The sequence below is a fragment of the Rhinoderma darwinii genome, chromosome 1 (assembly GCF_050947455.1).
Source record: "Rhinoderma darwinii isolate aRhiDar2 chromosome 1, aRhiDar2.hap1, whole genome shotgun sequence".
NCBI lineage: Eukaryota > Metazoa > Chordata > Amphibia > Anura > Rhinodermatidae > Rhinoderma > Rhinoderma darwinii.
In genome coordinates, this window is record NC_134687.1 from 291,120,702 (window position 1) to 291,146,063 (window position 25,362).

Here is a 25,362-nt window from a genome sequence, read left to right on the forward strand (position 1 = left end):
CTCTGATTGCCGTGACAAGCATCGGTAGCCCCCACGATCACTTCGTGAGGGCTGCCGATGTGCTTCAAACCACTTAAATGCGGCGACGGCAATCCGTCGCTGCATTTATGGGGTTAATTGCCGAAATCAGCGGCAATGGTCCGCTGACCGGCAAGGCTGGAGTGTCAGCTGTCGGGGACAGCTGACCTCCCGGTTCCCGGACACTGTCCGTTAGGACAGTGTGCGCCAGGAACTACTCCAATAGTACGTCTGGATGCGGGAACTAACCCCTCTGCAGGATGTACTATTGCGGAGCAGCGCGTGAAGAGGTTAAGCAAGTAACAGAGTAAACTCACGAATTCAGAGTAAAGTCTCAGACCGGGCTGGATATTGACATATTCATATTGCTATTAAATACTGGACTCTAGTACAGCACTATATGCCCTTCTATGCCTCTATATGACATAGGTGTCCCAATGCCCTCGTACTTAGTGCTCCATGTATATTTAGCTGTAAGTAGCTTGAAAGCAGCCTGGGTGTCGGGTAGACTGGAAAAGCCCGGAAATTCTGACGATCCGAAATGGATGGAGCAGTAAGTGTCTGTCTAGCAGCATACTGCAGTGGTGAGTGAGCAACGGATTATGTTATTACCCACATTATTTATATAAGTGTTATCCAACCTGTTTACTGGAGAGAAAAAGTTTTGTTGTGTTTTTTTTTCTCCCTCGCCCGGATACTTGCCATTCTCACTATTGTTATTGAATAATGAATAGTGGACAATATAACATCTAACATCTGCCACGCTGGGCCCATGGATCATAGGTGCTTCAGTTAGGCTCAGTACATATATTAATCGGACTAATAAATAAATCCCTGTATAGCTGCAATACCGTATAATTGAATATTATTGAATAACTGTCTACATGCAAAAGCTCAGATGAGGTACTATATATCTGGACTTTTTTAGACATCGGTCATATACGACACTAGGCTATTGATCCACACACTGAATATTGGTTATTGAACGTTATTTATATCCGTCTCTATCAACGTTTAAGATATGTAACTTGGACATATTGTATCGTACAGTTGTTAAACAGCATACCAGGCATTGCAACAGCAATAGCGTCCATATGTCTAACTTAAGGGGTAGAAGAGGAATGAAATCGAGCTCTCTCCAAAAACCATCAATACAAATGGCCACTAACAGTATACATAACAGAATCTAGCATGAACAGAGAGGCGTTGACTGTGCCAATGCCAAATGACATTGAAAAAGCGATGGAAAGTTTGGTGCAAAAAGCTATATATCCAGAGAGTTCTAACTCAGCCCCTTTTGTTAATATAGAAACTAGGCCTCGGGAAGCCAGAGATATACAGACACCGCCCACAGAGGGACACTACTTTAACTGGTTAAAGGGAATGTGTTGCCAGAAAAACATGTTTTTTTTTTAAAAATTAAACATTTAGTGTGTGGGTGATTAAACACTGTTCAATTTTTTTTTAGTTTTTTGCACGAGTCCAGGTAATATTATAAATTATTTCTAATTTATAATACTACCCATTTTTGGTCACTAGATGGAGCTGTTCCCAAAATTGCAGCATTGCAACATTTTGTTAAAAGCCCTCGCTCTAGTGAGCTCTCAGCATCCCCCCCTCCTTTATCCTGGCTAGTGCCGGGATAAACGAGGGGTTTGAACGATGTAACCTCCTACACTGTGTGTCGCCATTTTTTGAGCTAACCCACAGTGTAGTAGGTTTACATACAGTAGTAAACACACACAAACACGAACATACATTGAAATCTCTTACCTGCTCCTGCCGCCGCGGCTCCCTCCGGCCCGTCCGCTCCGTTTGCTGCCGCTGGTGCAAGTGTACAAATCCGGAAGCCGCGACCGGAAGTAGTAATATTACTGTCCGGCCGCGACTTCCGATCCACAGGAAAATGGCGCCGGACGGCTTCGAATAGGACTGTGTGGGAGCGGCGCATGCGCAGTTCCCACACAGACGCCGTACACTGCAGTCAATGGGACGGGAGCCGTTCGCAGTCCCTATGGGACTGTGGCTGCCGTATTCCATGTCTGTATGTGTCGTTAATCGACACACACAGAAATGGAACAAAAAATGGCAGCCCCCATAGGGAAGAAAAAGTGTAAAAATAAGAAAAAGTAAAACACAAACACACAAATGAATATAAACGTTTTTAATAAAGCACTAACATCTTTAACATATAAAAAAATAATTTGTGATGACACTGTTCCTTTAAGGACTAGGCTGTTATACTGCTAAATGACCAGAGCAAATTTGACAATTTTGCTATGCGCTTCTTTAGATGACTATAACTCTGCAGGTGAATAAAGTTCATCTTTGAATTTTACACTCTTTTTAAAGGACAGATAGGGCTTTGTTTTAGTGGCATTTGTCAGTATATATCATTTTTATTTTTTTCTCTAAAGTGGGCAAAATTGGAAAAAAGTGCAAGAATTTAGCAATTGCGTCAGTTTAGGCTAGCATTTTTTACACACAGTATGGACCACGGACAAAATTCATCTCCTTTCACATTCTTCCACTTCTCCCGTGCATGGGGATACCAAATATGTGTGCCTTATTCACTGTGCGGGCATGTGCCAGGGCTTGGCATAAAAAGAGGCTTTTCGGTCCAGGAATTTTGCATTTGATTTTATAGCAGCATACTGTTTTCTGGGGGGTGTAATGCTGCTGAAAGATTAGAAACACCCCATAAATGACTTCATTCATACAAGTAGACCCCACAAGGTTTCCTTCAAGGGGTTTATCATATTTTTAGACAGTCCAGTTTTCTTCTGAAAGTTTCTTGAATAAGATGGATCAAAATAAAATTAGCAATTTTTTAGCAAATGCGTCCGTTTATACCAGCATTTTTCACACACAGTATAGACCACAGCCAAAATTAATCTCCTTTCACATTCTTCCACTTCTCCTGAGCATGGGGATACCAAATATGTGTGCCTTATTTATCACATAGAGATGTAGGAGGGCGGACGATAGAAGAAGCTTATTTCACAAATCGCTTTTTTTCAAAGCTGGTTTTACAAAACTCAACAGAGTTTCTATAACACTTCCAAAATATCTGCTCTTGAAGCAGAAATCCCAAAATATTCATCTAGGGGTATAATGGGAATTTATTTTTTGGGGTTTTCTAAAATAAGAAATTGCAGGTTTATGCAAATGGAGCTCTCCAGCAGATGAACTTTAGAAAACATGCAAACATGACATCCACCCCCCACCCATTCCCTCCCTCACCCTTGGAGTAAAATCAGGGGAAAAATAAAAAAGTAATGTAGGGCTAATATATTTTCAACAAATTAACTAAAATCTAATAATGCAGAACAGTGTGGTATTTTTTAAAACATGGCTCAATGCACAGGCCTGATTATGAGGGACAGAAATATCGGGAATCTTTGCGGTGCCCGTCTTTTCTGCAGACGCGGCACTTTTTCTGGGGGTTGCTTCTGGTTGGTGTTGGGGGAATCCGACTGATGAAGTGTCTTTCAGTCAGTCGCGTGACATCCTCAGACTGGGGGCATTCTCGGGTGTCCTGAACATCAAAAATGAGGCCTTCAATAATTTTCTCCTGGAAATCCAGGTATGTGTGTCTGCCTCTGTTTTTTTTTGTAGAGCACAAATGAGTTGTGGATGGCCACCTGTAACAAATAAATGGCCACTTTTTTGTACCAGGTTTTAGTTTTTCGCTTTACTAAATAGGGCTGTAAAACCTGGTCGCTTAAATCCACCCCCCCCATGTACTTGTTATATTCGGACACGCTCACTGGTTTGTGCTTGTCCGATGTTGCCCCTCTTTCCCTCACTGCCACTGTTCCTGCGGTATGAATCGTGCTTAGCACATACACGTCTTTGCGATCCCTGAACTTGACCGCCAGCAATTCCTCAGATGCATAAGCACAGGAGTCCCCCTTTACCATGCGCTTCCCCACTAATTGCTGTGGAAAACCAATTCGGTTTTTGCGCATGGTACCACATGCCCCAGTCCTTGCAGCATGCAAATGCCTAAACAGGGGCACACTGGAATAAAAATTGTCGCAGTACAGGTGGTACCCCTTGAGCCTTTCTTAAGTACAACTGGGCGTGTTTAAAGTTATGTCCAACTGGGTGTGTATTGTGTTCGTTACATCTGGGCGTTTTTACTTGTTTTACTAGCTGGGCGTTGTGAATGGAAGTGTATGATGCTGACGAATCAGCATCATCCACTTCTCTTCGTTACCACCCAGTTTCTGGCAGTGCACAGAAGCACAGCGTGTCCTCGCTCATCCGACGCGATGAAGTTACTGTGGGAGGAAGTGAGCGCCGATCTGCTGCAATAGGAGATAGGGGTTTGAAAATCTTTAAATCTCGTTCTCCAGGCTATGATAAATCCACCTTTTGAACCAATAGACTATCTTCTTGAAAATGCTGACACTCAAAATGACATTCTTGTTAGCCATTACATCAGCCCGTAGAGTGAGCGAGATCCAGGCCCTTTCCGCCTTCCCTCCACATACCCTACTGTTAGAAGATGGTCATCTTAAAAACCTTTCCAGAATTCCTTCCTAAAGTGGTCTCTCCCTTTCATTTAGACCAAGATATTGTTCTTCCCTCCCTTTGCGATTCCCCAAAAAAATCAGAGTGAACAACACTTTAACTGCCTAGACGTAAGAAGATGCCTAGTTCAGTACCTAAAGATTACCCAGGATCGAAGATCCTCAGAAAATGTATTTGTTCAGTTTCAGGATCATAACAAAGGTTCGGCAGCCAGTAAAGCCACTATAGCGAGGTAGATTAAGCAGGCCATACAATTAGCCTACATAAGTCAGAAGCTCAAATCCCCAGAGTTTTTCGGAGCTCACTCCACCAGGGCTGTGTCCACTTCGTGGGCAGAGAGAGCAGAGGCATCTCTAAACCAGATATGCAAGGCTGCTACATGGAGTTCTCCTCACATCTTTTTCGAGCCCTACCGATTACAACTGCATACAGCCCCTGACTTGGCCTTTGGTAGAAAGGTGCTACAAGCGGTGGTCCCACCCTAAAAATACTGATTTCTATTTTACATCTCGTGGGGTGCTGTCATAGGTCAAAGGGTTAAAGATTACTTACCGCCAATCGGTTTTTCAAGAACCTATGACAGCACCCCACTGTTACCCTCCGTATTGTTTGTAGCAGATGAGCCCTCATAAGGTAGATCGCTAACCTAAATTCAAAGGGATTCTTTGTAAATATTGTATATATAAAGGTGTGAGGGAATTTCACTAGGGTGGTGCAAAAAACTAAAAAGACAATATAAACTAAACTATTTCTCATCCTGAGTTCTTTCTAAAGACTGGGTGTGTGGAGAGGTGTGTCCTTTTTTTTTTTTTCTATATCCTCAGGTTTCCTGTCCAGCGGTTGGGACGTCTCTCCAGGGGTGCTATCATAGGTTCTTGAAAAACTGTAATCCATCTTTTTCTTGCTTAACCCCTTCCCTCTTTAGCCACTTTTGACCTTCCTGACAGAGCCTCATTTTTCAAATCTGACGTGTCACTTTATGTGGTAATAACTCCGGAATGCTTTCACCTATCCAAGCGATTCTGAGATTGTTTTTTTGTGACACATTGGACTTTGTTACTGGCAAAATTTGCTCGATCTGTGCAGTATTTAATTGTGAAAAACACCAAAATTTAGCGAAAAATTGCAAAAATTAGCATTTTTCTCAATTTAAATGTATCTGCTTGTAAGACAGGCAGTTATACCACACAAAATTGTTGCTAATTAACATCACCCATATGTCTACTTTAGATTGGCATCGTTTTTTGAACATCCTTTTATTTTTCTATGACCTCACAAGGCTTAGAACTTTAGCAGCAATTTCTCACATTTTCAAGAAAATTTCAAAAGGCTATTTTTACAGGGGCCAGTTCAGTTGTGAAGTGGTTTTGAGGGCCTTATATATTAGAAACCCCCAAAAAGTCACCCCATTTTAAAAACTTCACCCCTCAAAGTATTCAAAACAGCATTTAGAAAATGTCTTAACCCTTAACACATTTCACAGGAATTAAAGCAAAGTAGAGGTGAAATTTACAAATTTCATATTTTTCTGCAGAAATAAATTTTTAATACAATTTTTTTTATAACACAGAAGGTTTTACCAGAGAAATGCAACTCAATATTTGTTGCCCAGTTTCTGCAGTTTTAGGAAATATCCCACATGTGGCCGTAGCGTGCTACTGGAATGAAGCACCAGCCTCAGAAGCAAAGGAGCACCTAGTGGATTTTGGGGCCTTATTTTTGTTAGAATATATTTTAGGCACCATGTCAGGTTTGAAGGGCTCTTGCAGTGACAAAACAGTAAAAATCCCCCAAAAGTGACCCCATCTGTGAAACTAGACACCTCAAGGAAATTATCTAAGGGTGTAGTGAGCATTTTGACCGCACAGTTTTTTTGCAGAAATTATTGGAAGTAGGCCCTGAAAATAATCTACATTTTTTTAAAAAAAAATCTAGGTTTAGCTAATTTTTTCTCATTTGCAGAAGGACTGAAGGAGAAAAAGCACCACAAAATTTGTAAAGCAATTTCTCCCGAGTAAAACAATACCCCACATGTGGTAATAAACGGCTGTTTGGACACACGGCAGGGCTTAGAAGGGAAAGCGCACTATTTGGCTTTTTGAGATTGCATTTAGCAGGAATGATTTGCGGAGGCAAGGTCACATTTGCAAAGCCCCTGAGGGGACAAAACAATGAAAACGCCAAAAAGGGACTCCATTTAGGAAACTACACCTCTTGAGGAATTCATCTAGGGGTGTAGTGAGCATTTTGACCCCACAGATGTTTCATAGAATTTTTATTAGAATTAGGCAGGGAAAATAAAAACAGTCCTTTTTCTTCAATAAGACGTTGCTTTAGCACAAATTTTTTCATTTTCTCAACAAATAAAGGAAAAAAAGAACCCAACATTTGTAAAGCAATTTCTCCCGAGTACGGCAATACCCCATATGTGGTCATAAACTGCTGTTTGGGCAAACGGCAGGGCTCAGAAGGGAAGGACCGCCATTTGGAGTGCAGATGTTTCTGGGCGCCTGTGGGCCCAAAACAGTGGAAACCCCCCCAGAAGTGACCCCATTTTGGAAACTACACCCCTCAATGCATTTACTAAGGGGTGTAGTAAGCATTTGAACCCTTCAGGTGTTTTGTAGAAATTAGTGTTCACTCGATGTTGCAGAGTGAAAATGGGATTTTTTTCCATAGATATTCCAATATGTGGTGCCCGGCTTGTGCCACCATAACAAGACAGCTCTCTAATTATTATGCGGTGTTTCCCGGTTTTAGAAACACCCTACATGTGGCACTAATCTTTTGTCTGGACATATGACAGGGCTCAGAAGTGAAGAGTACCATGCGGAGTGGAGGCCTAATTTGGCGATTTACAAAGTATTGGTTCACAACTGCAGAGGCTCAGATGTGAAATAATAAAAAGAAACCCCTGATAAGTGACCCCCACTATGGAAACTGCACCCCTCAAGGCATTTATTAAGGGGTGTAGTGAGCATTTTCACCCCACAGGTCTTTTCCATAAATGAATGCGCTGCGGATGGTGCAAGTTAAAAATGTATATTTTTCCCTAGATATGCCATTCAGTGGCAAATATGTCATGCCCAGCTTATGACGCTGGAGACACACACCCCAAAAATTGTTAAAAGGGTTCTCCCGGGTATGACGATGCCATATATGTTGAAGGAAACTGCTGTTTGGGGACGCTGTAGGGTTCAGAGCCGAGGGAGCACTATTTGGCTTTTGGAGAGCGGATCTTGCTTGGTACTATATTTGTTTGAGTATTGCTGGTGTTTTATAATGTGGGGGTACATGTAAGCGGGGCGGAGTATATAAGGGGCATAGTCAGGTGGTATATAAAAAAATAAATAATCCATAGATGTGTGTTACGCTGTGAAGCAATCCTTTCCGCACAGGCCAGTGTCGCACTGATAAATGGTGTCATTTCTTATCCCCCTTTTGGTCCACACTCCGCACCTTTTGTAGTTTGTGGAATTTTGCTGGGAAAGTGTTGTCCTGGTATAATACGGGCACCATCTCTTCCAGCGGATATGTTTGGGCTCTCCCCTTCCTGGTTCCCTAATTTTAGGTCCTTGATAAATCGCCTCTTGAAACAGAAGAAATGTTCCCCTCGGGCACAACTGCATATTTTTTTATTTCCAGACTTATTGGAGCCATAACTAATTTTATTTTTCATAGACGTAGCGGTATGAGGGCTGGTTTGTTGCGGGACGAGCTGTAGTTATTATTGGTACCATTTTGGGGTACATGTGACTTTTTGATCACCTTTTATCCTATTTTTTGGGATGCCAGGTAAACAAAAAAACGCAATTCTGGCACAGCTTTTTTCGTTTTTTTTTTATACAGCGTTCACCATGCGTTATAAATTACATGTTAACTTTATTCTGTGGGTCAGTACGATTCTGGCGATACCTAATTTATAGCACTTTTTTATGTTTTACAACTTTTTGCACAATAAAATTACTTTTGTAAATGGCAGTATCATTGTGTGAAGAGTGGGAGAAGAGGGTTGCATTGACAATCCAACACAATGGGCAGCACTTTGAACACATTTTATAAGTCGTCAGAAACTTGTAAATAACTCATGAAAGAATAAAGTAACGTTAAAACCAAGCACACCATTGTTTTTCTTGTGAAATTCTCGATAAGTTTGATGTGTCACATGACCCTCTTCCCATTGAAAAAACTAAAGTTGGATACAAAATGGCCGACTTCAAAATGGCCGCCATGGTCAACACCCAGCTTGAAAAGTTTCCCCCCTCCCATATACTAATGTGCCACAAACAGGAAGTTAATATCACCAACCATTCCCATTTTATTTAGGTGTATCCATATAAATGGCCCAACCTGTACATAGAGAGGCCCGAGACAACACTAATAAGACCATCTTATTATTATCTTATGTCAGGAAAATGTTGATCTCCACGTGTTTGGTATCAGTAGATGCAGAGAAGGCTTTTGATCGTGTTCACTGGGAGTTCTTGCGGCCTGCCCTTTGTCAGTTAGGGATTGGCCCCAAAATGTTAGAACGAATATTTTATATCAGAAGCCTACGGCTAGGGTAAGGGTTAATGGTGTGCTCTCTCCTTCCTTATCAATAGCAAACGGTACCAGACAGGGTTGTCCCCGATCTCCGCTGCTTTGTTATTACGATGAACATCTAGCAACAGCTATACGTAATTCTCCAGATGTTTCTGGGATTAGATTGGGACAGACACACCATAAACTGGCTCTATACGATGATGACCTCTTACTCTTTGTTACGAACCCTTCTATTTCCTTTCTGGTTCTCATACGGGAGTTCGAGAGGTTTGGTCAAGTGAGCAGTTTTAACCCGTTTGTGACCGGCCCATCGTCTTTTTACGTCGGTCACTAACGGGCCTTATTCCGATGCCATAGACCTTTTACGTCGCGGCATCGGAATAAGTAAACAGAGCAGGGAGCTGTCAAATCTCCCTGCTCTCGGCTGCCAGAGGCAGCTGGGGGCGTCCCTGCTCTGCCGGGTGAGATCGATATTAGTATCGATCTCACCCGTTTAACCCCTCAGATGCGGTTCACAATAGCGTGCACCGCATCTGAGTGGTTTTGGAGAGAGGGAGGGAGCTCACTCTCTCTCACACCGACACCCGGCGATACGATCGCCGAGTGTCAGTGTCTCCCATGGCAGCCGAGGGCCTAATAAAGGCCCCCAGGTCTGCCTGGAGTGAATGCCTGCTAGATCATGCCGGAGGCATGACCTAGCAGATGCCTGTCCGTTTTAAACGGACAGGCAGTAATTCACTGCAATACAAAAGTATTGCAGTGTATTATAAATGCGATCGCAGAATCGCATATTATAGTCCCCTAGTGGGACTAGTAAAAAAGTGAAAAAGTTAAATAAAGTTAATTTTAAAAAAAATGTGAAAAAAATTGAAAAACCCAGCTTTTCCCCTTACAAAATGCTTTACTATTAAAAAAACAAAATAAAGTTAAAAAATTACACATATTTGGTATCGCCGCGTCCGTAACGACCCCGACTATAAATCTATTACATTATTTAACCCGCACGGTGAACGCTGTAAAAAATTTAATAAAAAACTATGGAAAAATTGCTGTTTTCTGTGAATACTGGATTTAAAAAAAATGTGATAGTGATCAAAAAGTCGCATCTACTCCAAAATGGTACCAATAAAAACGACAAGTCTTCCCGCAAAAGAAAAAAAGCCCTCATACAACCGCATCGGCGAAAAAATAAAAACGTTATGGCTCTTCAAATATGGAGACACAAAAACAAATAATTTTGAAAAAAAAGCGTTTTTACTGTGTAAAAGTAGTAAAACATACAAAAAGTATACAAATTTGGTATCGTTGCAATCGTAACAACCCGCTGAATAAAGTTATTGTGTTATTTATATCACATGGTAAACGGCGTAGATTTAAGACGCGAAAAAGCGTGGCGAAATTTCAGGTATTTTTCTATTTCCCCCCAAATAAAAGTTAATAAAAGTTAATCAATAAATAATATGTCCCCCAAAATGGTGCTATTAAAAAATACAACTTGTCCCGCAAAAAACAAGACCTTATACAGCTATGTCGACGCAAAAATAAAAAGGTTATAGCTCTTGGAATGCGACGATGGAAAAACTTAAAAAATGGCTTGGTCATTAAGGTCTAAAATAGGCTGGTCATTAAGGGGTTAAAGTAAATTATAGAAAAACAGAAGCCCTAAACACCTATGGCGCTACTAGGCAGCCTAAAATCTTCCTTCTCATTTAAATGGCAATCCCGATCTATCAAATACTTAGGGGCCCAGATCCCGGGAGACTTGGTGGATTTATATTCCCTAAATTTCTCCCCACTACTTCAACGTACCCTTAAGAACCTACACTCCTATGACCGCAGCCATCTTTCCTGGTTCGGACGCATGAATGTCATCAAAATGGATATAGTACCACGCTTCTTATTCCTGTTCCAGGCGGTTCCTGTTCTTATTCCAGGGACATTCTTTAAGAGTGTTCAAGGGGCCTTAAGTAGATTTTGTTTGGGGCAATATGAGGCCACACCTCAACAAGAAAGTTTTGTCTCGTCCAAAGTTGAAGTGGGGAGCGGGATTTCCTGATCTCCTCCTTTTATACCATCAGGCCACAGTTCTTATGCAAATTGTAGATTGGTTTCACAATAGCTCCAACAAACAATGGGTCTCGATTGAACGGACCATTACCGCAATTTCCCTTAGGTCCTTACCTTGGATTCTGCCGGATTATAGACCGGCCCTTTCTACTTTCCCAATACTTACCCAACATGTCCTCATTCTTTGGGATAGACTTTTAGCTCGAAAGGGCCTATCGCATAGACCTGGCCTTTTTAGCCCACTCTTCGACCACCTGGAATTTACACCAGCTGTACACAAAACTAATTTCTTGGTATGGTCCTCCTCTGACAGTCGATTAGGCCAGGTCTTATCGGATGATGGACGCCTACCCTCCTTTTCTGAGATGCGGGGGATTTGCCCTGGGAGGACTCTTCCATGGTTTGAATATGCTCAGTTATCAGCATTACTCCAATCTGCCCTACCAGGGGGGCTTCAACTGTCCGCAAATACTACCTTTTGAATCAATATTGCTACAATCGACAGCTCCAGGTCGCCTCATATCTACAATATACTCCCTCCTATTGGAGGCCTCGGTGGATCAAACTCCTGCATATATTAGTGCCTGGGAACGTGAAGTAGGGGTTAGTTTGACAACTGCAGACTGGGATCGTATTTTTTTTGTTGACACATAAAATGCCTATGGCACGTAATGCTCAGGAAAATAATTTTAAGATTCTGACTAGGTGGTATCGATGCCCTGTGATCCTACACAAAATGTATCCTGATGTGTCTGATATTTGCTGGCGTTGTGGCATGGAGTCCAGAACGATTCTACATATCTGGTGGTCATGCAAGGTCCTTCAGACTTTCTGGAAAGCTGTGTGATACTTATGCCTTGGTTGAGAGATTTCCCATGGTGCCCACTCCACAGATTGCTCTCTTATCCCTGATTCCTGGTACCTTACCGGGTATAAAAAGGGGATTACTCCGACACTTCCTGACAGCGGCTCGAACTGTCATCCCCAGGCATTGGAAGCCCACGGAGCCCACCCCCCACAATCAAAGAATGGGTTGTGGAGATGGATCTTCTACAGAGAATGGAAACATTGATGGCGGAAAATGGAGATCACGCCGCTCGAATTATGCTCCTATGGCAGGCATGGTCTTAATTTAAATCGAGCCCACATTTAGCTACTTAGGTCGAAATTAACCTTATTGGTCCTCCGACACGTACGGTGACATTATAGATGTGACTTGCATCTGATATTGGGATGGCTTCCCCCATTTTGATTCCCTTCTCCATTTATTTTTTTTACCCCTTCTTTCTCTCTTTCATTCTTTAATTTCTTTCTAGCTTATTTTTATTATTTGGGTATTCTTACGTCATTTTTTTTTTCTACTTCCTTCTGATAATTTATATTGAATCTTCTAATGCTGCCAAGATAACAATTTACTCTTATGTGCTGATTTGTGTGCTGCATTGTTTATACTCCTTCTTTTGAATAATCGTAGTAGTTAAATACTGAAATTACTTAGTATATATTGATTTGTATGTATCTGTTCTTTTCTTCTGTACTTGAATATCTGTAAATAAAAATCTGATTATGGAAGAAAAAAATGCCTTTTTTAACACACACTGAACTCCTTAAAAACAAAACCACCCAAAAGATTGAAGAATCACTGGTGTTTTTCCTATTCCACCCCACAAATATTTTTTCTCCAGTTTCCCACTACATTATATGGTACAATAAATGGTGCTTTGAAAATCTACAACTCGTCCCGCAAAAAACAAGCCCTCATAGGGTAATATTGATGGAAAAATTAAAATTTATGACTTTTGGAAGGTGGGGAGGAGAACACAAAAGTGAAAATCCGAAAAAGGGCTGCGGCGGGAAGGGGTTAAACTAAATCTGTCACATTGGAAATGCAGTTCAATCTGTGCAAAGCATGTTCTAGAGCAATGGGAGCTGAGCAGATGTGTATTATTGTGGAGAAAATGAAGTTTAACTTGTTTGTTAATTTATATCCCTGCTATTTCTATGCTTAGAGGCTTTGTCACCACATTATAAGTGGCCTATATTGTACATGATGTGATTGGTGCTGTAATGTAGGTAACAGCAGTGTTTTTTATTTAGAAAAAATCAATTTTGATGGCGATATGACCTATTTTAGATTTATGCTAATGAGTTTCTCAATGGACAACTGGGCGTGTTTTACTTTTTGACCAACTGGGCATTGTACAGAGGAGTGTATGACGCTGACCAATCGGCATCATACACTTCTCCCCATTCATTTACACAGCAGATAGTGTTCATACTAGTGTGCAGTCACATACTCCCACACTAAAGTTACTGAAGAGTCTTGAGAGTTAATAGACATCACGTTCAACCAGGACGGGATGTCTATTCATCACTGCCGACACTTCTCTAACGTTTAGTGTGGGACTTAATGACAGCAAGCGTGATTTACAGCATGATCTCTGTACAACGCCCACTTGGTCAAAAAGTAAAACACGCCCAGTTGTCCATTGAGAAACTCATTCGCATAAATCTAAAATCGGTCATAACGTTAAAAATTATCGTTTTTCTAAATAAAAAACACTGCAGTAATCTACATTACAGCGCCGATCACATTATGTCCAAGATGGGCTCTGTCACCACATCAGTACCCTATTTAAGAGTCCAGTGGGTGGTCCTAGTCAGCGATTGACAGCCTTCCCAGTATCGGTGTGATTACAGAAACAATCACGATTTAGGACTGGCCAATGGACTGCTAAGCAGAGGGCAGAGGTTTAAATGAATAAATTACAATTTTTACAGAATCTTTGGCTACAAAATATATATCAATCTGCTCGTCGCCTTTTGCTTTATAACAGGCCTGCAGATTGGAAGGCAATTTTCAACGTGACAGGTTCCTTTTAACAGTGACAGCCAAAGGGTGTCTCCCATTTTAAAGTGGACCTGTCCTGCTTTATAGCTTATCTGTCGCAGTAGCGTTGGTTTTCTTTTCCTACTAGCCGCCCACTTTCCCCTGCAATCGGTTCCATTAGTTTCAGTGACCTGTACGAGTAGACTGTCAAGTGGGCGACCCACCCAGCACTCCGTGTCAGTCTCGGTCATAGACTTTGAGGGCTGAGGACTGCCCACTTAACACTCTACTCTTACTACTAGTACTTCTCGTACTAATCCTTCCCCTTAGACAGGTCATTCTCCGTTGATATTATTTGGGGATTTCTAGCATATGGTTCCTGGTCGCCACTGGTATATTTAAAGGGATCCATAGGATAGGTAATAATTTTCTGGTCGCTGGGGACCGCATCACGGAGATCCCCACCCATCGTGGGAATGGTGGTCCCGAACCCCTTTTCCTCCTCACTGCTCAACCGCCGTAAGAAAGACATTTAATGGATTACAGCACTCTGCTGTTTCTGTCGTCCCCATAGACTTTGAATAAAGTGGTAACGTGCGTTCAAGACCTCCACTCCATGCAATGTCGTCCTCCCTGCCCTCCAAATCCAGGGGTCTTTTCTCAAGTTCCAGGATACATGGTTGGTTAATTGTAGTCTATAGCTTTTTACTTTCTGAAGTATCCTGTACAACATAACTGTCCAATTTTACCAGGCTGTCTAACTGAACATAAGTTGCCTTTTTTTTATTTTTTTTAATTAAGTATATCATTGTGTTACAGGACAAATTCGTTAGAAAATGGATCACAGAACAGCTCAGGGGGCAGTAGTGCTGATATGGCTATGAAGAAATCCAGAGGTCAGTGAGCTTTTTTTAAACCTTTGCATTAAAGTGATATTCCAGACAAAACAAAGAAAAGCTCAATTAAACGTTGTCAATGTTAAGTCAAATGCTAAAAACACAGATGGCATAGATATGCAAAAAGATTGTCAAAAGGGGAAAGGTCCACACAGAAAACAATTGTAGTGGGCTGCTGGTAACAACGCCTATATCTTCTCATAGTACATAGTCTACATAGGAGGGCACTGAATGAAAATGTGAGGACTGGTACCGTCAGGGAGCATGTAGGAAGGAAGTATAGGCACAGTGGCACGGTGTAAAATTCAAAAGGCAGATTTACATGCAGATAAACCATGTAGATAACAAATGCGGAATACCAAGAGCCCACATACACACCCATTATAGATACTTTTGATTAAAAAAAGTGTCTCTTGATATTAAATGTGATTCTATGGGAAGCGGTAGTTTAACGTGTGTGTTATTAGTGAATCTTTTTCACTTAAAAGCTATATAAACTGATTCACAAATATGAGGTCATGTCTCTTGTATTTAGGAAATGAAAAGTACAAAGTGCGGTCTGCAATAAAGAAAATACACAAAGCCATCTAGGGTACTTTTTGCCACAGGAAGTATTCACAATTAAAGAATAGACCAGGAAAGCTCTCCATCAATGGTGTTGCCAGATTTATGTGAATTAGACCTTACAAGCACCAGAAAATTAGATTTTCAGTAGGTTGATGTGCTTCTGACACCATGTGGTAAGCATTGTGTAATGCAGCGGGGGGCAGGGGGGGGGAGAGAAGAACTTACTGCTATAGTTCAGACACGTATTTGCTGCGTATGTCTCACTTTGCATTGAAAATCTTCGGCATGCCCTGAAATCTGTGCTGATTTTTTTTAGTTACATGTGAATGAGGTTTTGAAAATCCCTTTCGCATTTATTGTACTGTAAGGTCTTGCAACTTTTCGGTGCACAATCTGCCACGTCTGGATGGGGCCTTGTGGTTGTGGATACAGATAGAGGAGTGCTGCTGTTCAGGAAGCTGATTTGCCTGTAATAAAGCATTTCTGTTGCAGTTCCCTGTTGGAACTGTTCAAATGTTTTGAGAAATTAGATTGAGCATCTCACCGTCAGTAGCTCAGAGGGAGGGCCTGTGCACCGTCCGTACCTCAGACGACCATTGCAATAACGATCAACCAGAGTGGGGATATAATCCATAAGTGTATGTATGTGTGTATATATATATATATATATATATATAATTCTAGTATAGTATCAATGAAACAAAGGAAACTAGATTGAAAATGTGAAGAAATAAAAGTTGCAAACTGTATTTTTGTTACATTACTTGCGTTTAATGATAATAGCCCTGTATACAAAGAAAATATAAAGAGATACCTGCTGAAAGCTCCATGGCAATCACTGTGACTTTTGGTAAAGACAGGCCAAAGACATAACAAAAAAACAAAAGGAGCATACATATTTGACTATAAACTCTCATTTTATTTACACAACATGCCTACCACTTTGAAGGTGCAAATTATTTTTACTGTGACACAAACAATACTTAAGACAACTTCTGAACATTAAAAGTTCAGTTTTTTTTTTTCACCCCCTGAAAGTCAAGACTTTGTGGAACCACCTTTGGCTACAATTACGAATACAAGTCTGTCCCTCATCGACGTCTAATGGATAAATTAAGGTCTATAGGTTTAGATAGTATAGTTTGTAATTGGATTGAGAATTCGCTCAAGGACCGTATCCAGAGTTGTGGTAAGTGATTCCTACTCTGGTCCCCGGTTATAAGTGGTGTACCCCAGGGTTCTGTGCTGGGACCACTGTTATTCAACTTATTTATTAATGATATAGAGGATGGGATTAATAGCACTATTTCTACTTTTGCAGATGACACCAAGCTATGTAATATAGTTCAGTCTATGGAAGATGTTTGTGAATTGCAAGCTGATTTGGACGCCTTAAGTGTTTGGGAATCCACTTGGCAACTGAAGTTTAATGTAGATAAATGTAAAGTTATGCATCTGGGTACCAACAATCTGCATGCATCATATGTCCTAGGGGGAGCTATACTGCTTAAGTCACATGTTGAGAAGGATCTGGGTGTACTTGTAGATCATAAACTAAATAACAGCATGTCAATCAGCTGCTTCAAAGGCCAGCAAGATATTGTCGTGTATTAAGAGGCATGGACTCGTGGGACAGGGATGTAATAATACCACTTTACACCGCATTAGTGAGGCCTCATCTAGAATATGCAGTTCAGTTCTGGGCTCCAGTTCATAGAAAGGATGCCCTGGAGTTGGAAAAAGTACAAAGAAGAGCAACGAAGCTAATAAGGGGTTTGGGGAATTTAAGTTATGAGGAAAGATTAAAAGAACTAAACCTATTTAGCCTTGAAAAGAGACTAAGGGAGGACATGATTAACTTGTATAAATATATTAATGGCACGTACAAGAAATATAGTGAAAAACTATTCCATGTAAAACCCCCTCAAAAAAAAGGGGGCACTCCCTCCGTCGGGCGAAAAAAAGGTTCAACCTGCAGAGGCAACAAGCCTTCTTTAAGAGGCTCTGTCACCAGATTATGAATGCTCTATCTCCTACATAATCTGATTGGCACTGTAAGGTAGATAACAGCAGTGTTTTTTATGTTGAAAAACGATCATTTTTGAGCAAGTTATGAGCAGAATTATATAATGAGTTTCACAATGGACAACTGGGCGTGTTTTTCTACTTTTTACCAACTGGGTTTTGTACAGAGGAGTGTATGAGGCTGACCAATTGGTGACTAATCAGTGTTCTACACTTCTCATTGTTCCAGCCCAGCATGATCCACAGCACAATGTGATTGTGCAGTGCAAGAAGCTGAGCTGCAACAATGAGAAGTGTAGGACACTGATTGGTCAGCCTGATACACTCCTCTGTACAACACCCAGTTGGTAAAAAGTAAAAACACGCCCAGTTGTCCATTGAGAAACTCATTAGCATAAATCTAAACTAGCTCATAACTTGCTCAAAAATTATCGTTTTTCAAAATAAAAACCACTGCTGTTATCTACATTACAGCACCAATCAGATTATGTAGGAGCTAGGGCACTTATAATCTGGTGACAGAGCCTCTTTACTGTGAGAACTGTGAATCTATGGAATATTCTACCGCAGGAGCTGGTCACAGGGACAGTAGATGTCTTTAATAAAGGCTTCGATAATTTCCTAGAACAAAAAAAATATTGGCTCCTATGTGTAGACATTTTTACCCTTTCACCTATGACCGCACCCCTGGAGAGACATCCCATTCACTGGACAGGAAGCCTGACCTATATAAAAAAGGTCCCACCTCTCCACACACCGTCCATTTTCCTGACCTCCGGATGGGATTGTCCTGATGGCAAGACACTCTCCAGGATTGCAGACACTCCACAGGTCACCTTTTGTTCATGGAGGTGTTCTGAGGTATAAGTCTCTTAGGGAGCAACCCGTAGTCTGGGGCTGGTATCTCCCTCCTCTGCCGGTCACCGCTTCCCTCTATGGAGGTGGAAGATTCCCGACGCGGGTGGGGTCTCCTCTGGGGGGAGACGCTCTCCTGGGTCAATCCTGGCTTCGGTACACGCAGTCAGCCAAAACTCCTGACCGAGCGTTCGGCCGCTTCCGGCGCACTACAGTGACTACTTCCAGTCGCGACGCACGTCACTTCCGGTGGGAAGGACGTGCGGATGTCCCGGGAAGCGGTGCTCCGGCGGCCCATGTGGGGAGGAGGGGCTACAGCGCGTCGTGGCCTGGGAGCCTCCCCAGCCAGTTCTAGGCCTATTTCTAGGCCTGAACCAGACAGCTCCTTCTCCAGCAAAGCAACCAGCATGGAAGCTCCAGTAGAAGCAGCAGGATGCGTGGAACGGCCTGAGCGATCAGACCCAGGAAGGACCTCCAGTCCAGTACTTAGACGGCATGGGATCTTCTAGAAATCATGGTGGGACAGACCTTTTGTTCATATTATTAACTCTGTCCTTCCTTGTATATTGCATGTTTTCCTAGATCAGAGAGGGTCCCAGGAAGAGAGCGGACAAGGCTCGCAACAAAGAATGTGCCGTGTATAGTAGGAAGCTGGCAGCCTTTTATGAAAAACTGTTATGCCAACCTTGTTTGGATAAGATCCTGGCAGAAGAATCCCCTAGCCTTGCCTCTAGTATAAGGGATATAGTACGTACAGATGTGAAGTGCTCCCTTAGATCCCTCAGAAGGAATCATGATCGTCCTAGCACCTCGTCTGGCAAGACTTGGCGGGTTCTAGATGTTTCTAATTCCTCTAGCGAGGAGGGATTTGAGGAGGAAGGGGAGCTGGTCTCCTCCGAGTTTTCCTCTGACAAGGATGGGGGAGGGAAGAACTTGTTCCCAGCAGAGGACGTGGAACCAACTCCTTAAGGCAATCCGGGCCACGATGCATATCGATGACCCCAAGGAACCCCGGTCTGTGAAGGACATTGTTTGAGGGCCTGGGTCCCAGGAAACAGGACTTTTCCTGTTCACGGGAATATATCCAGCCTCATTAAGAGGGAATGGAAGAACCCTGACCGGAAATTAGGCATTCCCAAGATCTTAAAGAGAAAATATCCCTGTGAGGAGGGCTTAAAGAGGCTCTGTCACCAGATTTTGCAACCCCTATCTGCTATTGCAGCAGATAGGCGCTGCAATGTAGATTACAGTAACGTTTTTATTTTTAAAAAACGAGCATTTTTGGCCAAGTTATGACCATTTTTGTAGTTATGCAAATGAGGCGTGCAAAAGTCCAAGTGGGTGTGTATTATGTGCGTACATCGGGGCGTTTTTAATACTTTTACTAGCTGGGCGCTCTGATGAGAAGTATCATCCACTTCTCTTCAGAGCGCCCAGCTTCTGGCAGTGCAGACACAGCGTGTTCTCGAGAGATCACGCTGTGACGTCACTCACAGGTCCTGCATCGTGTCAGACGAGCGAGGACAACGGCACCAGAGGCTTCAGTTGATTCTGCAGCAGCATCGGCGTTAGCAGGTAAGTCGATGTAGCTACTTACCTGCAAACGCTGATGCTGCTGCAGAATCAACTGTAGCCTCTGGTGCCGGTGTCCTCGCTCGTCTGACACGATGCAGGACCTGTGAGTGACGTCACAGCGTGATCTCTCGAGAACACGCTGTGTCTGCACTGCCAGAAGCTGGGCGTTCTGAAGAGAAGTGGATGATACTTCTCATCAGAGCGCCCAGCTAGTAAAAGTATTAAAAACGCCCCGATGTGCGCACCTAATACACGCCCACTTGGACTTTTACTTTTAAACACACCCACTTGGACTTTGGCAAGCCTCATTTGCATAACTACAAAAATGGTCATAACTTGGCCAAAAATGCTCGTTTTTTAAAAATAAAAACGTTACTGTAATCTACATTGCAGCGCCTATCTGCTGCAATAGCAGATAGGGGCTGCAAAATCTGGTGACAGAGCCTCTTTAAGTAAGGACTGGGAGAGTTTTCCCAGACTGGATGCCACAGTAGCGAAGATATCCAGGAAGAATGCCGTACCGTTTGAGGATCTGGGGTCTCTCCCCGATCCTATGGATAGGAAGGCGGACTATTACCTTAACAGAACCTGGGAAGCCTCTGTGGGGGCCTTTAAGCCGTATTGCGGCTACGTGTGTAGCCAGGTGTTTAAAGTTCTGGATTGCCCAGTTGGATCTTCATCTCGGGGACAAGACTCTTAGGGATCAGATACTGGCTTCCCCTCCGGTTTTTGTCTAAAGCCACAGATTTTTTTGGCTGATGCCTCAGTGGACGCGGTCCGTCTGGCAGCCAGTTCCGCAGCCTTATCCAATTCAGCCAGAAGGGCAATATGGCTGAAAACATGGAAAGGTGATGCAGGCTCCAATGGGAGACTTTGTTCTATCCCTTGTTAAGGTGTTTTTTGTTTTTTTTTTTGTTTGGGGCCCCACTGGAAATATCTCCTGGACAAGGCATCCGATAGGAGGTAGGGGTTTCCAAAGGACAGGATTTTAGATCCTGCAAGTTCCCTAGGAAGAACAGGGGTTTCCTGTTTAAACCTCAGTGATCCCAAAAACAAGGATCACCGACTGACGCCAGGGGGAACAGGATAGGAGGTCACTTATCCCTTTTCTATCAAGAATGGGAAGGGATCTCCTCAAACAAGTGGGTTCTAGATATCATAAGAACTGGGTACATGCTAGAATTCATGTCCCCTCCTCCAGACAGATTCCTCCCCACAAAGAGGCAGGATTCATAAAAACAGCAGGCCCTAGAATCAGAAGTTCTTGCTCTTATCGGAGACCAGAGATAGGGAAGGGCTACTATTCCCCCCTTTTTCTGGTAAAGAAGCAGGAGGGCCGATTCAGGGTTATAATAAATTTAAAGCAGCTAAACTCCTTCCTGACTTACAAAAGATTTCGAATGGAGAGTGTCCCCTCCTACAGTGAATCTTTTCAGGGATTGTATGATGCCATCTATAGACCAGGAGGATACTTATTACCATGTCCCTGTTTGCATCACTCACCAGAAGTATCTGAGGTTGGCAGTAGTTTTAAATGACTCCCTAGTCCACCTCCAATACAGAGCGCTCCCGTTTGGCATCTCTCAGGCACCGCGAGTCTTTACCAAACTTATATCAGAAATGGCATCATATATACAAACAAAGGACATTCTGATCATTCCCTACCTAGACGACTTTCTGATACTGGCAGACACCGCCCATACGTTGACACACCATCTACAGTCAGTGCAGTCTACTTTCATACATCTGGGTTGGAATATAAACATGAACAAGTCAGTCTTTACCCCATCAAAAAGATGCATTTTTTGGGGGGGATCCTTCTAGACTCCTAACAGATGTCCTTTCTCCCTCAGGGAAAGATCAAGCCTTTGATAGAGTCTGTCTTCCTTTTAGATCGTTTGACTTCCTTCATAAGGGCTATGTCGGTCCTGGGCCTTTTTGACCTCCTGTATCCCGGCCATAATGTGGGCTTAGTTCAGGTCCAGACCTTTTTCAGAGGGACATACTAGAGAAGTGGGACAAGCACAAGCGCTCTCTAGATCACTCCTTGATCCTTTCCTCAGTAGCCAGACTCTCACTCAGGAGGTGGATGAAAGTAGAGCACCTCAGGAAGGGTGTTTCATGGGAAATGTCCCCAACCCTGAACATCCCAACCGACGCCAGCCCCTGGGGATGGAGTTCCCATGGCGAATCCTTCTGCCTTCAGGGTCAGTCGGATACCCAGGCCTCCATAAGGTCTTCCAATTACAGGATGCTGGAGGCAGTACTTCAGTCAATAAGGAGCACAATCCCTATACTTTCGGGAAATAGAGTGAAGGTGTTTTCAGACAACACGACTGCAGTAGCATACATAAACCATCAGGGAGGTACAAGATCACGGTTTCTGATTAAGTTAGCTACAGAGTTCTTTTCCCTAGCCGAGCTGCATCGATCATCCCTTTCAGCTGTCCATCTAAGGGGGAACGGACAATCGGGTAGCAGACTTCTTGAGCAGAAGACCGTTGCTGCAGTCAGAGTGGTCCCTAAATTGGGAAGTCTCCCAGATGATTGTGGCCAGGTGGGGGAATCCTTCCATAGACCTGTTCGCTACCAGGGAGAACAGGAAGGTGCCCAGATTCTTTTCCCTAGATCCCCGGGAAGATCCAGTAGCAGTAGATGCTCTCTCGGAGTTGGAGCCTGGAACTAGGTTATGTCTTTCCCCCACTCTGTCTACTTCCGAGGGTTTTAAAAAAGATCAGAGAAGGCAGAGCCTCGGTGATTCTGATCGCTCCATTTTGGCCAAAGAGGCCGTGGTTCACCTGGTTGAGGAAGTTGTCCGTAACCCGACCATGGATCCTTCCAGACAGACTAGATCTCCTGTCCCACGGCCCAGTAGTTCATCCAGGCTGCATCTTACATTATGGAGACTGGGAGGGTAATCCTCAGGAAAAGAGTTCTCGGAGTCTGTCATTTCTACTTTTTAATGTCAAGCAGGAAGCAGGTTACCTCTAAGTTATATTTAAGGGTCTGGAAAGCCTTTTTCTCTCCTTTTCAGGTATTGATCTAGATCCATTAACAGATTCAGATATTCCCCTGATTTTAGACTTTCTTCAGGCACGGCTAGACAATGGCCTCAAGCCCAGTACATTAAAGGTACAGGTTCCTGCCTTTAACCCCTTCCCGCTCCTGGACGTACTATTAGGTCATGGTAACCATTTTGGCCGTCCTCCCGACACATACAGGAGCTGTGACAGCTGCTGTCTCGTACAGCAGCTGTCACAGCTCCTACAGCGGGGACCGATCGCTGTGTCCCCGCTGATTAACCCCTTAAAAGCCGCGTTTAATAGAGATCGCGGCTTTTTAGGGGTTAAGCTACCATCGCCGGCCTGCTAAACGATAGCGGCTGACGATGGTGGCTATGGCAACGGGATACCAAACAATGGCGTCCAGCTATGCCATAGACGGAAGCCTAGTGGGTCCCGACAACGTCAGGACCCACTATGCTTGCTGTCAGTGAGTAGCTGACAGCTCTAATACACTGCACTACGTGGGACAAAGTAATAAAGTTAAAAAAAAGATGTGTCAAAATAAGAAAAGTAAAGATCCCCCTTTTTTCCCTTATCAGTCCTTTTATTATTAATAAAAATAGATAAACTATACAGAATTGGGATCGCCGCGTCCGTAACGGCCTGAACTACAAAATAATTTAATTATTTATCCTGCACGGTGAACGCCGTAAAAGAAAATAATAATAAACCGTACCAGAATCACAGTTGTTTGGTCACTTCACCTCCCAAAAAATTGAATAAAAAGAGCTCAAAAAGTCGCATGTACCTAAAAATGGTACTGATTTGAAACGACAGTTCGTTACGCAAAAAATAAGTCCTCACACGGCTTTATTGATGGAAAACTAAAAAAGTTCTGGCTCTTAGAACATGGTAACACAAAAAGTGAAATTATTTTTTACAAAACATATTTTATTGTGCGAACGCCATAAGAAATTTAAAAAAAAACTATAAACATATGGTATCGCCGTAATCGTATCGCCACGCAGAATGAAGTGAATGTCATTTATAGCGCACAGTGAACGCTGTAAAAAAAAAATAGAATAAAAAAACAATAGTAGAATTGCTGTTTTTTAGTCACCACGCCACCTAAAAATAGAATAAAAACTGATCAAAAAGCCGCATGCACCCCAAGAAAACTACAATTAATTCCTCAAGGGGTCTAGTTTGCAAAATGGGGTCACTTTTGGGGGGTTTCCACTGTTTTGGCAACACAAGACCTCTTCAAACCGGACATGGTGCCTAATAAAAAGGAGGCCTCGTAATCCACTAGGTGCTCCTTTGCTTCGGAGGCCGGGGCTTCAGTCCATTACCGCACTAGGGCCACATGTGGGATATTTCTCAAAACTGCAGAATCTGGGCATTAAGTTGCGTTTCTCTGGTAAAACCTTTTGTGTTCTAGAAAAAAATGATTTTCTGACAAAAATAAATATGTAAATTTCACCTCTACTTTTCTCTAAATTCCTGTGAAACACCTAAAGAGTTCATAAACCTTCTAAATGCTGTTGTGAATACTTTTGAGGGGTCTAGTTTCTAAAATGGGGTGTTTGATGGGGGTGTCTAATATAAATATAAATAAATATATATATATATATATAATATATAGGCCCCTCAAAGCAACTTCAGAACTGAACTGGAACCTAAAAAAAAATAAAAAAATGAGGCAATACTTCGCTTCTCCTAATGAGCATTGCCTACTCTAAGACGACCCCAGTTTTGACCGTTTGTATAAACGGAGACCCCTATTAGACCGTTTCAGTGCCCGGTTTTCCCAAGCATACACCCCCGAGAATTGTATTTCAATTGAGGAGTCCTTGGTACATTTAAAAGGGAGGCTTCAATTCCGCCAGTACCTGCCGGGTAGGAGGGCATGGTATGGCGTGAAGATGTATAAGCTGTGCGAGAGTGCATCAGAGTATACCTACAAATTTAGGATATATGAAGAGACGGACACCAGTATTCAGCCCCCAGAATGCCCCCCCCCCCTTACTGGGAGTTAATGCAAAAATTGTGTGGGATTTGGTGCAACCACTGCTGGACCAGGGTTACCACCTCTACCTGGATAATTTTTATACCAGCGTCCCACTCTTCAACTGCCACGCTTACAGAAGTCCTGCGGCATGCGGCACTGCTAGAAGAAATCTGAGAGGCCTTCCTAAGATTCTGCTTGGGCAAACACTCAGAAGGTTTGAGAGCAGGGCACAATCTATCAGCAACATATTGTGTGTCACGTACAAGACAAGAGAGATGTCACGCCAGTACCCATGTACCTGTACGAGGTACCAGTACAGAGACCCCCAAACCAGACTGCATCCTGGACTACAATAGGTACATGTCAGGGGTGGACTTGTCAGATCAAGTCCTGAAGCCCTACAGCGCCATGCGGTGTGGTATAAGAAGC

General features: G+C 42.8%; 1 protein-coding gene across 3 annotated transcripts in view; it reads left to right on the forward strand.

The window, feature by feature from the left end:
• HAUS8 (HAUS augmin like complex subunit 8) overlaps nucleotides 1-25,362 on the forward strand; it is a 178,193-nt gene that overhangs the window by 32,814 nt on the left and 120,017 nt on the right. For all 3 annotated transcript variants that reach the window (XM_075825313.1, XM_075825314.1, XM_075825315.1), the window contains one exon: nucleotides 14,819-14,895. In XM_075825313.1, the coding sequence (XP_075681428.1) occupies nucleotides 14,819-14,895 (77 nt within the window). Of the gene's footprint in view, nucleotides 1-14,818; nucleotides 14,896-25,362 lie in introns of those variants that run through there.